We start from the raw sequence: 15,201 nt of genomic DNA, 5'->3' as shown, positions 1-15,201 counted from the left end.
GGTTGGAGCAGATGATTTGTGAGCTCCCCCTGGGCTCTCAAGCCTATGATTCTCTGATGTTCAGCATGCAGATGTCAGATCACAAGGCTGGCAGCCTTTTCCTTCTTCCTCTGTGCCCTTAATATATCTAGCTGTTTGATGAATCTTTTAGATTCCCCGCCCCCCCCGCCAAAGTATACTGTCAGAGTGCAGCTAGCCTTATAGATTTGAGCTTTGAAGATTTTCACACTGCCTTTCAGTCTTGATGTTTTCCATTTCCAATTCTGGTCCTTAACTTCTGGGTCTATGTTAGTTAGACTGAAGCTCTTAGGTCCAATATAATTTCTGTAATGGGGCTGAGAGACAAGCTGGTGGCTGTCCATCCTGGCCAAGCTATAGGCCTCTGCTCTGTTCTAGATAATCCCCAAGGATATTCATAGAAGTGCTTTGATAATGGGCCAGTAATCGTGCCCTGGATCTTCCTAGTCCCCATCCCTCCCCAAAGAAAGAAAGCAGGGTTTGGATCTTAAAGGATTACACCTTCTGGGCCTGACATAGAAATAAATGACCGTGCCAGTCAGGAAGACTTGGACTCAAATCCCACATCAGATGCTTGCAAGTGATAAGACTTTTGAGCAGTCTCTTAACATTTCTGAGCCTTGTTTTCCTCATCTGTAAAATGGGGATAATAATAGCACCTGTCCCAAAGGTAATTGTGTGCAAACCTCAAAACACTTACATGAATGTCAACTATTATCATTATTGCTGTGAACAGTCATTATTATTGTCTGGAATAAGGCTTTCATGGCAGCCCTTCAACAGATAGGAGGATAGAGGTGGTTCAGTGGCAATAAACTTAGTAGGCAGTTTGGTGGTGAAGTGGTTAGATTGTTGGACTTAAAGGAAGATCTGAGTTCAAATCCAGCCTCATATACTTATTAGCTATGTGACTGCCTCAGTTTCTTCAACTGTACAGTAAGGATCAAAGTAGCACCTACCTCCCAGGGTTGTTGTGAGGGTCAAATATTTATAAAGCACTTAGCACAGTTCTTTGTGCATAGTAGGTGCTTAATACATGCTTGTTCCTCCCCTCATTGTACAGAGGAGAAAACTGAAACCTAGGAAGGTGACTTCCCCAGTGTCCCACCTGGAGTAAGCATGAGAGGCAAGAAGGCCTGGATTGAAATCTTGCTTTGAAGATACTAGCTGTGTGACCCTAAAAAAGGCTGGACACCTCTGGGTGCTTCCACTAATCTACTCTAGCAGGGGAATTTTCTTCACTGAGGGTTGCCGATACTAATGAAATCACAGGACTTGAACAAATAATAATTGTAATTAACATGCTCAGCATGATATTAAGTGCTGTGGGAATTATTGAAAAGTGTAACACATGGTCCCTAACCTCAAGAACCTGTAGGCAAGGAGTTGGCTCCATGTGTTTATCCTCTCCCCAGACAGCCATCCCTGAAGAATATAAATTCTCAAGGCCCACCGGATGAGAGCCGTTTCTGTCCTCCTGCAGTGATGTATTAGAGAGGTGAACGTCTTGGTAGCTTATTCCATGTTCCTCTGGGGACTTCTGCTCTGGCTGGGGCCAAGAACCTAGCAGGAAGAAGAGAGAGGACCTGGGCTTCCGGAGAGTTATTATCCCAGTCAGCTTTCAGAATCAGCTGAGTTTCACTTTCCTAATTACAGCTCATTTTCTCCCCTTGCCATGCCAACGCACAGCGCTGCCTGCCGCTGATCTCCCCACGCTCCAGCATGTTTGTACAGAAACAGAGAGGCCCCCACTCCTGTTTCTGTGTTGTTGCCTTCTTTTAAAGAAATGGATGATTATCCTGCCTGCTTCCCCTACTCGAGACTGGTTCTTTGTTCTGCCAGTGAAGTGTGGTCAAGTGGTCTGGCTGGATGTCCTACACACAGTCTCCTTCACTGGCTTAGGTCTAGCAGTCAGTTATCTATGGTGGTGCCCAAGGGATCCCTGAATGGGAAGGGAATCTCATCTTCCTCGTGTCTCACCCCCAGGACTCACTTCCTCCCTCTCTACTCTTTTCCCGACCTTTATCCTAGTCAAAGTCCAAGACTAGAAATATGTGCCCTTGAGAAACTTAGGGCCTTGTCTTAAGCTATGAAGAAATAATAAATAGTATTTATATGTGCCAGGCACTTATGTTAAGTGCTTTATAATTATTATGTGATCTTCAGGACAGCTTTGGGAGATAGATGTTATTATGATCCCCATTTTACAGATGAGGAAACTGAGGCTGAGGTTAAGTGATTTGCCCTAGATTTGAACTCAGGACTTTCTGACTTCTGCCCCAGTACTCTATTCACCACTTTTAATGGCTGCTTCCATTAATTTCTGCTCCTCTTATGCAACACCCCCGCCTATGGTTTTTTTCCATTTCTAGGCCTTAATTTTTTCTTTGGTGAATGGGAGGTGCCCCATTTTTTTTTTCTCTTACAAGGCTCCCAAGAGGCATTAAGAGGTTAGACAGCAACCTGGCCTAAGAGTAAGAGCACAGGTTTTAGAATCTGAAGGACTGTGAAGTGAGTGGTTTAAACAAGATGGTCTCTTGTCTCTTTTAGCACCAAGCATATGACATAGCAACTATGTAGTATTTAGCATCATTAGCTGGGAGGTAGTGCAGCCTAATAGAGCCTTGACATCAGGAAGACCTGCATTCAGATTTCACCTGAAAGCGATAGCACATGGACAGGTTTCTTAAACTCCCAATGCCCTAGGTAATCCCTTCATACTATAAATTATAGATCTGAATTGATAGAGGCAATTTCCCTACGCTAATTTAAAAAAGTACAGATCCAGACTTTAAAAAAAATCCATACAAGCTTTGGATAAGTTTATTTCCCTTAATCCTCAGCACCTAAAATGAAAATATCATAATACTCATACTGTCTACCTCGTAGGGTTGTAAGGATCAAATAAGGTGGGGTCTGATCAGTTATCTGATCAGCTACTTACTACTCAAAGAGAGACCAAATGCTTTTGGTGGGATCCATTGCAGGGTGGGAAAGGACGATGTTGCCTTGTCCGGTGCTCTGCTCACCACTTCTCATCCTTATCCCAGCAATTTTCCTCTGCTACCTTCTTTGTCATCCCCTGCCCTCTCACTTAATGCCCCCAATCTAAACCTCATCTGTGCTTTGGGACCACTGTTGGAAAGCAGAGCCCATTGATACCTTTATGACTGTTTTCTCTTGGTTAAACCCTCTGGACCACTTTTGGAGTTCTTTCCTGGTTGTTTCTGGCCTGGAACAATATATTTCAAATGGCCAGCTAGGGAGAAGAGGCTTTTTCTGGCTCTCACTGGCCCAGGATTGAAGAAGTAAACACAGCTTTTCTATTCCCAAACCTCTGTTGTTTCCTTTTCTAGTTCTCCTTCTCCCCACCTCCCTCTCCTCATCTCTCCCACCCTGCCCCAAACAAGCCCACAGGAGCGCCGGACACCTGAACCAGCAAGAAGCAGGAAACATTTACTTAGAGTTAGCTCCTGGTGGCACCAGCCACACTTAGTGGGTTTATTTTCATTATTATAGAAATTTTCAGGCTGCAGGCTGCAATTTTCACTTGCAGTGAGGTATTAAATTGAAATTACCCCAGCTGTAATTGTCACGCAGAATAGTCCTGGACATGCTGAATGGAATACTTTTTTCTAGCTGAGGTTTTGTTGCACCAGCCGGGTTAGAAAGACTCTTCCTGCAGTGCCAGGAAGAGCAGAGTCCGTCCTGGGTGGCCCTGGAGGGCAGAGATGCCAGGTGGCTGGGTGGAATAGAGCCGCAGGAGACCTTCACTGGCACAATCCGAGAATATGGAAGGGCTCAGAGCAGAGGAATGCTCTAGGGACCAGAAGGTATTTACAAATAGCCTAGGGAGAGACAGAGACTTAGCACTAGGCCTGCTGATCCTGTCTTACAGCTGGGATCATATCCATTGACTGCTCATTTCTCAACTTAGGTCACAGAAAAGCTTCATTCAAATCATATACCTGCATGTAATATGCTTAAAAGCAACTCATTGCCTTGTGGTCTGGCCTTATACAGGATGAGGAGAAATTCATACAGGTATCCTGCTTCTTCATAGAAAAATAGCTTTGTGATAGGTGAATTGACAAGGGAAAGACTAGTCCATCAGACAGCCAGTGAAGCAGGCAATGTGTATTCATTGCGTGCTTATTGTAAGCCAGGCACCATGAGACTCACAGGGGATACAAAGAAAGATGAAAATAGGGTCTCTGCCCTCAAGGAGGCCACATTCTAATGAGGGAGACAATATATAAATAACTGTTTACATACAAGATACAGTGAAAATGGAAGGCAGTCTCCAAGAAGAGCAACTGAAGTAAGTGGGGAGGGGACCAGGAAAGGTCTCCTGCAGAAGATGGAATTTGGAATAAATCTTTTGGAGGTAGAGAAGCTAGGAGAATAAGCCAGATATATCCTGTAATCAGGGAGAGCACTTAGAAGGCTATTTGTGACTCAGTGGATAGAGGGCAAGGCCTGGAGTCAGAAAGGCCTGAGCTCAAGTCTGACCTCTGACACTCACAAGCTCTGTGTCCCTGGGCAAGTCACTTAACCTCTTTGCCTCAGCTTCCTCATCTGTGAAAATGGGACAATATAATAATAGCATCTATCTTACAGGGCAGTTGTGAGGATAAATTGAAATAACTGAAAAGCACTTAGTACAACACCTAACACATAGTTAACACTATATTAATGTTAATTATTATTATCTAATCAATCAATGAGCATTTATTAAGCACCAGGTACTGTGATGGCACATTATGTATAGAGATGCAAATACAAAGAATGAAGCAACCCTGATTCTCAAGGAACTTATTCTTCTGGGGAAGACAGATTCTTATGCAAGTTTATTTGTTGTTATTGTTCATTTGTTTCAGTCTTGTCTGACTCTTCCTGACCCCATTTGAGGTTTTCTTGGCAAAGATGCCAGAGCACTTTGCCATTTCTTTTTCCAGTTCATTTTACAAAGGAGGAAACTGAGGCAGGGTTAAGTGGTTTGCTCAGGGTCACACAGCTAGTAAGTCTCTGAGGCCAGATTGGAACTCTGGAAGATAAGTCTTCCTAACTGCAGGCCTGGTTCCCTGTCCGCTGTGCTGCCTGGCTGCCTATAGAAGTTTATACTCAACAGATATAAAGAGAATAAAGAGATATATATAATAAATAAATATAGCAAGAATAAATAGAAGGTAGTTCAATATAAGGTAGTTTGGGAAAGAAGGATCTTTACAGTTGGGAGAAAGGAAAAGAAAAGACTCCATGTGGATATTTGTGTCTGAGTTACCTCCTGAAGAAAAAGGGATTCCATGAGGGCGAGGTGAGGGTAAGTGCTCATGACATGAGCTGAGCAGAATGGACAGTATGAAGGTCCAGGCTTAGAAGATGAGCTTTTGGCCATGGTACAGGTGAGAGATGATGAGGCTTGCATTAAGGAGGGGATCGTGTGAGTAGAGCAAGAGGCAGATAGATGCCAGACACATTGGAGAGGTTACACTTGGCTTCCCATCCTGGACCACTATGGCACTCTCAGGCTTGGGATCTTTAATAGATCATCTCAGAGTCAGGTGAATGTGGGTCCTCTGGCAGATAAGCCCTATGGTTTTTCTGATTCCTTGAGGATCAGCGTCTCATAGATTTAAGTCCCCCTCGGCACAAATCTTGTGCTGGCCTAGGGCATTTACAACTGCTGCCAAGGATCAGCCTTGCCAGTAGCCGATGAAGTGCTTATGATGATGTAGCCGTTAGGGAGCATACCTGCTCCTATTACAGTTGGGACTGCCAGCTCTCTGGGGCATCCACTCTGGGAACAGGGAACAGCCTTTGTCTAGGGACAAATGAAGATGCAATTTTTTAGGAAAAGAGAAAAAGAGGGACCTGGGAGTTTGGTTCGGGCTCCCACAAAGCTATTGAAAGTACATTGCACAGTGGACTTCTCTACGTTTGGGAAATTACCCATTTAAGAGTCAGTGCCTTTTGGGAACTAAATTATTATCTATTGTTCATGATAGAAATAAGGACTCTGGCCTCTGCTTGGAGTAATCCCTTCTTCTGTAACTGAGGAAAAAGGCTCACTTCATCCTTTTCCTTCTCCCCAGTGAGGTCAGTATCCCTGTTGTATTCCTGAATCTAAAGTCTTCCCACCAGGAAATAATCCTGCACAGTTATAGAGCACTTGAAGGATTATTGAGCACTGGCCACAACCCTGGGAGGTAGGTAGTGCAAATATTATTATCTCCATTTTGCAGATGTGCAAACTGAGACTGAGGTCATCTAGAGCTCGAAGGTCTAGATCTAGATTAGTAGCCAGAAAAGGAAACTGAGGCACAGAGAGGTGAAGAGATTATTTGCCTGAGGTCACGCAGGTAATAAGTACCAGAGAAAGGATTTGAACCCAAGTCTTTTGATCCCAGAACAAGTGCTCTTTCCATTATATATCATGCTACCTAAGGGAAATGACTTGCCCAAGATCACAGAGATAACATATGCCAAAGTTCAGCTCTCTTGTGTAGTGGAAATGACTCAGCATTCAGAGTCGAAGGACCAGGGCTCAAATCCTGACTTAGCTATTTATTACTTATGTGATCTTGGCCAAATTTCAGTATCTCTGACCTCAGTTTCTTCTTCTGTTCAGTGAGGTGATTTCATTTTTGATATTATGATTCTACGGCCCCAACCAAGTCTAGCAAGCAATAGGCAACAAGCATTTATTAAGCACTTACTGCATGGGATACAAATACAAGCAAAAAGAAAGATAATTATTCCCCTCAAAGAACTTCTAGGGCAGCACGGTGGCACAATGGATAGAATGGTAGTTCTGGACTCTGGAGGACTCAAATTCATATCCATCTCAGAAACTTACTAACTGTATGACCCTGGGCAAGTCACTTAACCCTGTTTGCCTCAGTTCTTCATCTATAAAACAAGTTGGAGAAGAATATGGCAAACCACTCCAGTATCTTTGTCAAGAAAACCCTAAATGGGGTCACAAAGAGTCAGACACAGCTAAACCTACTGAACAACAACAAAGAGCTTACATTTTACTAGGGGAAGACAACACACAAAACAGAAATGAGAAGTTGAGGAAGGAAGCTATGTGGAGATGTGGCTGTGAATTCTAGAGTCAGAAACAGAGCCAGGGGTGAATGAAGAATGACAGACCTGAGTCCCTCAGCAGAATGGCTGCCCTGAGAGTCACTCATCCATGGGAAGACACTCCAGGTTGAAAAGACCCCAGACACTGAGGAAAGTCCTAGGGTAAAACAACAGCTGAGGCATGGAAATGAAGTGTGGAGTCACTCTCTGATGTATTTCTTTCTGATCTTCCACTCAGGGCTCTTCTCTTCCCTCTAAATGTAAGTGCTCTTGCTACATCCCTGGCAGTCATCCATTGTGTGATGCAGCAAACCATTCAGCTGGAGAGTCTTCTCTCTTTTACCTAGTTAAGATCATTTTCAAGAGGAAAACTTGCCCTCGTAATTTCCTCTTCCTTATTTTAAACTTCGAGTGTCCACAAAAGAGGGAGAGGGTAAATTTATAGAGGAAAATACAGCATTGACACTGGTCCTGGAGCCACTTCAAATACTCCGGAAGAAGGCGAAAAAACCCAACCTTCTTTCTCATGGCACTGGAGGGGGCTGGCTACAAAAGAGGCTTCTGGTTCTGGAGGCAGAAGCTTAGGGCAACGCATGAAGATTGCTGGTCTCAAGGGTTGGCTGGGCTGCAAAAATGTGAAGGTTAAGGGTGAGACGCACTAGGGAGGCTCAGGATCTGTTCTGTCCAAACACTGTTGGAGCATGAAACAGAGCCCCAGGTGATGTGGTTTCTAAACTATTCTTTATTCTACCAGGTTTCATCACAAATTTAGCATCTTTTTTCTCCTGACACACAAGGCCTTCCAGGAGGAGAAAGACAAGCTACAAAGGACCTCTACCGGAAAAAGAAGGGAGAGATAGAATACTTCCTATGTATATACCTGCCAAAGTACCTACCGGAGAAAATAACTATACTGTAAGAAGACAGAAGTAGAGATTCCCAGAAAGTCATAGGAGCAAAACCAAACTAAGACAAATACCAGGAAAGGGAAGGGAAGGAAAGATAAAGGAAGGCACAGGAATGCAAGGCAAGCAAGAGAAAGAAAGGGAAGGGAAAGGAAAGCAAGAGAAAGCAAGGGGAGGGAAAGGAAAGGAAAGAAGAGAAGGGAAGGGAAGGGAAGGAAAGAAAGGAAAGGAAAGCTCTCTGTCTCCAAATCAGAGCTTTTATTTTTAACTTGACTTAAGGAATGGTTCACCTTTCAAAAATTAGAGAGACCAACAAGGGGAAATCCTATTCTGTAGCTACATGGTCACTGGAGCAAAAATGTTCAGAATGTTGGCAGAAATTACTTTTCCTTTTTCACATTTGTGATAGAGGAGACAAAAGCCAGGCATAACCAGTCAAGTAATCTAAATTGGGGAGGTATCTATTTAAAAGCTAATAAGGAGGTTTCAGAAAGCAGAGTAAGGAGAATTGGACTAAAATTCCACACAAGTCAGTCCAGGCTGGATGGGAAGTTCTTGAGAACAAAATTCCTAGCACAAAAAAGAGAAATAATTTTAAAAAGGAAGAAGAGAGAGGTGTCCAGAGATATCAGTGTGAATAGACAGGTAAGTCATCAGCCAGTTTAAAAGACAATTTGGGGCTAGGTAGGGTAGCACACACTTGCCTTTACTACTAGTAGAGTCTGAGGCTGGTACATCCCAGGAGCTCAGGAGTTTCTGAGCTGACTGGATGTCCTCCCTAAGTCCAGAGCTACTAGAGTGAGACCCTGAGCCTGGGCCAACCAAAGGAGGGACAGACTAGGCCAAGTAAGAAAAACGGAACAGATCAAAGCTAATTAGTAAGGGAATCAACGCCTCCTTTCCCCCAACCCCTGCCTGCCCAATGCCCCTGCACTTCTAGCCTCAGTGAGATAAAGGGATCTATAAATAAAATAAAAAAGGCAACTCTAAAGTATGAAATCAAGGGCAGGTAACGGAAGATGGATACAACAGTATTCTTGACAAACGGTATCAATAGTTTTAAAATGCAGAATAAGCTGAGGCTGGTGAAACATGCTATGGAAAACAATAAGGTGTTTTTTTATTTGTTTGTTTTAGCTATATATTACAGAAAAGAATGTTACAAAAAAAAGGATAACATGTTGCCCTGAGTGGATGAATGACACTAAGCAATGTTAGAGAGAAGATAGAGAAACACAATCCTTCTTTTGCTCTAGTTTTCTCTGCCAAGGAAAACTGTCTTCCAATGAAAAGTGTTAAGGACTGTTAAGGGGTCCCCAGAACTTGTCTTTTTGAGTTGCCATATTTTCCAGAACACTGCATTCAAAGCAAAAAAGGGAGTGCGTATATCTGGAAGGGCCATTAGGGGCTATCTGGTCCAACCCTCTCATTTTACAGTCAAGGAAATCAAGATTGAGGGCAGTTAAGGACATTGCTAAAGGTCCCACAGATAGTAAATGGGAGAGCTGGGATTTAAATTCAGGTCCATCTGACTCCAAATCCATCCCTCTTTCTACTGAACCACAGAGCCAAAGAGAGAGTAAGAGAGCATCAAGCTGCATTTGCTAAGCTCGTTACCTGCCTTGAGGGAAATATATCCTCGTGTACTCTAAGAACAATCAGTAATGAAAGAGCATGAAGGGAAACACTTCTCCGATTGGAAGGATACGTATAATTTTTATTAAAGGGAAGAGAATGAAGTCTGCAAACTCTAAGGTAGTGACTTCTAAGTTAACCTTGATTTCTGGCAGAATTCTAGGACATGTTATTATCAGGATGGTTCGAAAAACTAGAAAAGGAAATGAACATCACAAAAGAACCAGATAGCTTCAAGAAGTGGTCATGTCAAACTCACCTCTTTCTCTCTTTTGACAGGGTTATGGTCAGGGCAATGCTACAGATAGAGTTTTATCTAGGTTTTAGTAAAACATTTAGCAAAAGTCTCACCTTTTTATGGAAAAAATTTTTTTGGTTTTTTTTTTTAAATATAGGCTCAGTTATACAAGCTAGTAAAGCTTAAAACTGCACTAAGATTTTTTGGTACAACCTGTAGCACAGTTAGGTAGATTCCAAGCTAATGAAATGCCTGGACCCAAAAAAGAGGCAGTGATAGTTCAGTGACAGCTTGGAAGGAAATCTCTAGTGAATGGAATATCCTGGGAAACTTTGTTGGGCTTTGTATTATGTAATGTTTTCATTAGTGACTTAGAAAAAAACAACACATTTAACAAACTTGCTGCTGACAGAGTAGTGAGGGTTAGATAATACACTAGATGACAAAGTCAGGACTCAAAAAAGTCTTGACAGGCTAGAACACAAGCTAATTTAATAAGACGAAATTTTACAGCAATAGATATGAAGTTTTACACTTGGGTTTATGTAAATATAAGAGGAGAGAGGCGTGGCTAACTGGCAGTTTGTCTGAAAACAATTCATGGGTCCTAGCGTACTGCAAAGTCATGCCTCAGCATAGGGATGCTGAAACCAAGAAGGCTAGAATGATCCTAGGCTACATAAAGGAGGGGGTAATGTACAGGATTAGGGAGGTGACCACCTTTTACAGTGGCCTCAGACATATAGGAGCAGATCCATTCAGGTCACATTTTTTTTGGCATTGTATTTGAAGTTTTGTGTTCCAAATTCTGTCCCTGTCTTCCTTCCCCCTCCTTCCCCCCAGACAGTAAGCAGTCATGTTTAGGTTATACGTGTGCAATTATGTATAACATTTTCTTGTCAATCATTTTGTACAAGAAGACTCAAATAAAAGAAAAAAGTGACAGGCTTCAGTGTCTATCCAAACAGTATCAGTTCTTTCTCTGGAAGTGGATAGTAAAGCTTCATCATTAGTCCTTTAGAATGGTCTTGGGTCATTGTATTGATGAGAATAGGTAAATCATTCATAGTTCTTCATCATATAATGTTGTTGTTATTGTGTGTAACATTCTGGTTCTGTTCACTTTACTTTGCATCAGTTCTCGTAAGTCTTTACAGGTTTTTCTGGAATCATTCTGCTTGTCATTTCTTAGGGCACAATAATATTTCATTACAATTACATATACAGCTTGTTTACCCGTCCCCCAAATAAGGGACATCCCTTCTATTTCCAGTTCTTAGGCACTACAAAAAGAACTGCTATAAATTTTTTGTACAGATAGGTCCTTTTCCCTTTTTTTGGTTGTTTTGGCATGTAGACCTAGCGCTGGTATTGCTGGGTCAAGGGTGTTCATAGCTATGTAGCCCTTTGGCAGTTCATATATTGACTTAGAAAACTACAAATTAATATTATCTATGTTGTATTGTATTTTTATTTATTCTGTTAAACCTTCTTCAATTTAATCTGGTAGCCTCCCAAGAAATGAATTTGACACCTCTGATCTGTTGTACTATTCTCTGCTTAGACTACATATAAAATATTGCATTTTGCTCTGGGTGCTACCTTATGGGAAGAACATTGATAAGTTGAAAAGCATCCACAAGAGGATAACTTGGATAGTGAAGGTCCTTGAGTCCAGGCCCTGTGAGGACTAATGAAAGAAAATCGGGATGATAAGTATGAAGAAAGGGGGACTTGGGAGGGCCTTGATGAAGTCTTCAAGAATATAAAGGACTAAAGTCTGGAAAACAGAGATTAAACTTATTCTTTTTGGGTTTTAGAGTAAGGGTCCTTAACCTTTTGTGGGTACATGTCATGGCAGGTAGTTGGCACAGTGAATAGGGTACTGGGCCTGTAGTGAGGAAGACCTGAGTTTAAATCCAGCGTCAGATACTTAGTAGCTTTGTGATCCTAGACAAGTCATTTTACTTCTGTCATCAGTTTCTTCAACTGTAAAATGAGTTTAATAGCACCCATCTCCCAGGGTTGTTAGGAGAATCAGATGAGATAGTATTTGTGAAGTGCTTAGCATAGAGCCTGACACAGAGTAAGAGCTTAATAAATACTCGTGTGCCCCCTACTCCTGCCTCCACACATAGGCTTTGGTGAAGCCTATGGGACTCTTTTCAGAAGAACATATTTAAATACAAAAAATTCAAAAGAAACCAATTATGTTGAAATACAATTATAAAAAAATGTTCATGGACTCTGCCAGGTTAAGAATCCTTGATCTATTTCAATCCCTTTCATACTTTATTTCTTTTGAAAAAATTAATATATTTAGGCTTCTCATAATTATGTTTTTAAATGCATAAAATAAAATACAAAGAAAACCAATTATATTGAAAGGAATAATGCAAAATACCAAAGAAACCAATTCTATTGAAATAGTTATTTTAAAAAAATAAGTTCACAGACCTCAGATTAAGAATCCCTGATTGTGTTCAATCCCTTTTATACTTTCTTTTTAAAAAAATTAATATATTTATTGATATTTTATTTTTACATACATGAATATATCTCCCCCATTTCCCTTATTCAATGATTCATTCCATGTAACAAAGAATTGTTTTTACAAAGAGATGGGAAAAAAACCAAACAGTTCTGCAAAATCATCCAACCATCAGCTATGCCTGATGGTATACGCAGTATTCTGCACCTATAGTCCCCCACCTCTCCAAAGAATGGAAGGAAGTGCATTTTCTTATCTCTTATGGGTGACTTCTAGTACTATTGCCACTCTACCTTCCAAAGCAGACTCTAGAGGCTATGCCTTAGAGGAGCCAAGCCACTTGGCGCTGCATTCCATGGGGATGTGAAGCCTCATCTTTCCTCTGGCAGGTTTCTTTCCTGCTGCTTGCATATCCCTTCCCACCCCTCCCTTTCCACTTCTTACTCTGAGAATTGTAATCAAAGTCACCATTGCACCTGGAAAGGACATGCCAATGGACTGCCCTGTTGTTCACTTACATCTTGTGACTTCCTATGCTATAACTCCTTTCCCTAGACACCATAGGTGGTGTCTCCTTCCTTAGAATACAGGTTAAAAGGACAAGGACTGCCTGGGATGCTTTTGTATTTGCAACATAAATCATAACCAGCATAATAGAGGTTTAATGTTTTTAATTCAGTTGTCATCAGAGTGACAATACCCATATATATGTTTTTGGTTCTTTTTTCCATTCATAGTCATTGTGTATGGTGTCTTCTTGGTTAGGTTTCCTTCACTCTGCATCAATTCATATAAGCCTTTCCATGCTTCTCAATTCTCCCAATTTGTCATTTTTTAAAATGTGTGACAGAGGTGAGGTATTGATCTCAACCAACAGAGAGGGAGTCCCATACCAATAGGCTTTGGGATGGGTTATATTTATATTCCATATTGAAGTATTTATGTCCCAAGGAGTTAATCGATTCTTTTAATAAAGGAAAGGAATAAGCATTTACATAGCAATTACTATGTGCTAGGCATTGTTCTAAGCATTCTATGTTATTTTCTCATTTGATCTCCCCAACAGTGCTGTAAAGTAGGTGCATTTTGCAGATGACGAAGCTAAAGCAAGCAAAGGTTAAGTTACTTGCCCAGGGTTACACAACTAGTAAGTGACTGAGGCCAGATTTGAACTCAGGCCTTTCTGGCTTCATGCCTAGCACTCTGTCCACTGTACCAACTAGCTGAATGAATGAATACCGTTTCTTTTTTTCTCCCCAGATGTGCAACTTTGCACTATGGTCCAGACCTTCCTCCAACCAGCATCATCATCACCTTCCACAATGAAGCCAGGTCTACCCTTCTAAGGACCATCCGGAGGTAAGGCAAGTTCATTCAGTCAGTCAATCAAAAGTGTTTATTGGGCACCTACTGTGTACCCTCTATTGTGGTAGGTGCAATGAGGAGGGAGTGCTCAGAAACATAGGTCCTAATTTCTGTCCCCAGGAATATTGTCATCTTATCAGGAAAATTCTAATTCACAACCATATCACATCCCCAAATGTGGGCCATGAGGGACAAGGAGAAATACAGACTTTTTTCTTTTACTGCTTCCATGCAAAGCCCTCTGTGCTATTTTCTTCTTACAATTCAGGAAAGATTAGCCATCTTTCACATGAGGAAGTAGAAAAATCCCTGTGAATTAAGAAACCACTGCAGAGTCAAAGACATGTCTTTCATAAGGGCTTCCCCTCCAGAAGCCTTTTAGAGAGATCAGAAACTGTCTGATCTTTGTCACAAATCACAAAGCCCCAGAGGTTAAAAGGATCTCATGTTTGAAAACAGGAAGCCCTTCATCCCCACAAGGAATCTTCCAGCCTATACTTGAAAGCTTCCAAAGAGGGGGAACCCATTACCTCACCCCATACCTCGTTCTGTTTTTGGACGACTCTCATTGTTGAGAAACGTTTCCTTGCATTGAGTTGAAGATGGTACTTTGGCCCATTGCACCTGCAGGACCCCATAGAATAAGACCAAGCCTTCTACATGATGAGCCTTCAAGTACCTGTAGATGACTATCCCACCCCCACAATATCTTCTCTCCAAGCTAAGCATACCTGTCCCTTCAGCTGATCTTCTCATAGCTCAGTCATGATTTCTTCACCATTCTGGAGGCTTCCCTCCAGACACTCTCCAAAAGTGGTGCCCAGACCTTAGCACAATTCCTGATGTGTTCTGACCAAGGCATGGGGAAGTGGAATAGGTTGGGGAAAGCAAAAAGAAGGACAACAGCAACGACACATCTATTAAGTGTTTGCTATGGATCGGGCACTGTGCTAGATGCCAGGGGAATGGCATCTAAATGTATAAGTACCTACCCTCGGTGAGCTTCTGTTCTAATAAGGCAGTACACATGGAGGAGAGTGGTGGCCAGGGAAGTGCGATTTGTTAGTGGTGATTTGATTAACTATCCTCAGAGCTGGAATATGAAAGGAGAAATTGGGAGAGAGGGGCAGGAATTGGGGTGGGGGTACATGCTCTGTAGCATGGGCAACCGTAGTTACATAGGGCAGAGTTCAGGTTACATATGGTGAGCATGCCTCACAATCCTAGCTCACAAGTGCCCAGGCACTTTGCTTCTCTTTGCAGTGTAAAACATGATCAATTTTGTTCTGTTATATTACACTGTAGACTAATTCTGTATGTTCAGGTCACTAAAATCTCTAAGTATTTTTTTTTTAAACACAATTGTCTAGTCATGCCTTCTTGTGATCAAAGGAGAGTTCTCATTTCCCCAAACAAGGCTTAGATTTCCCTAAAAGAAAACAAAACTGTCCCTGAGA

General features: G+C 41.8%; 1 protein-coding gene across 3 annotated transcripts in view; it reads left to right on the top strand.

Annotated features, from left to right (window-relative positions):
- GALNT14 (polypeptide N-acetylgalactosaminyltransferase 14) overlaps window positions 1-15,201 on the top strand; it is a 323,787-nt gene that overhangs the window by 221,946 nt on the left and 86,640 nt on the right. For all 3 annotated transcript variants that reach the window (XM_072634106.1, XM_072634105.1, XM_072634107.1), the window contains exon 3: window positions 13,640-13,738. In XM_072634106.1, the coding sequence (XP_072490207.1) occupies window positions 13,640-13,738 (99 nt within the window). The remainder of the gene's footprint in view (window positions 1-13,639; window positions 13,739-15,201) is intronic.

This window comes from Notamacropus eugenii, chromosome 1 (genome assembly GCF_028372415.1).
Source record: "Notamacropus eugenii isolate mMacEug1 chromosome 1, mMacEug1.pri_v2, whole genome shotgun sequence".
Taxonomy (NCBI): domain Eukaryota; kingdom Metazoa; phylum Chordata; class Mammalia; order Diprotodontia; family Macropodidae; genus Notamacropus; species Notamacropus eugenii.
The sequence above is the reverse complement of the archived record's forward strand: the minus strand, read 5'-3'. Positions and strand labels throughout refer to the sequence as shown.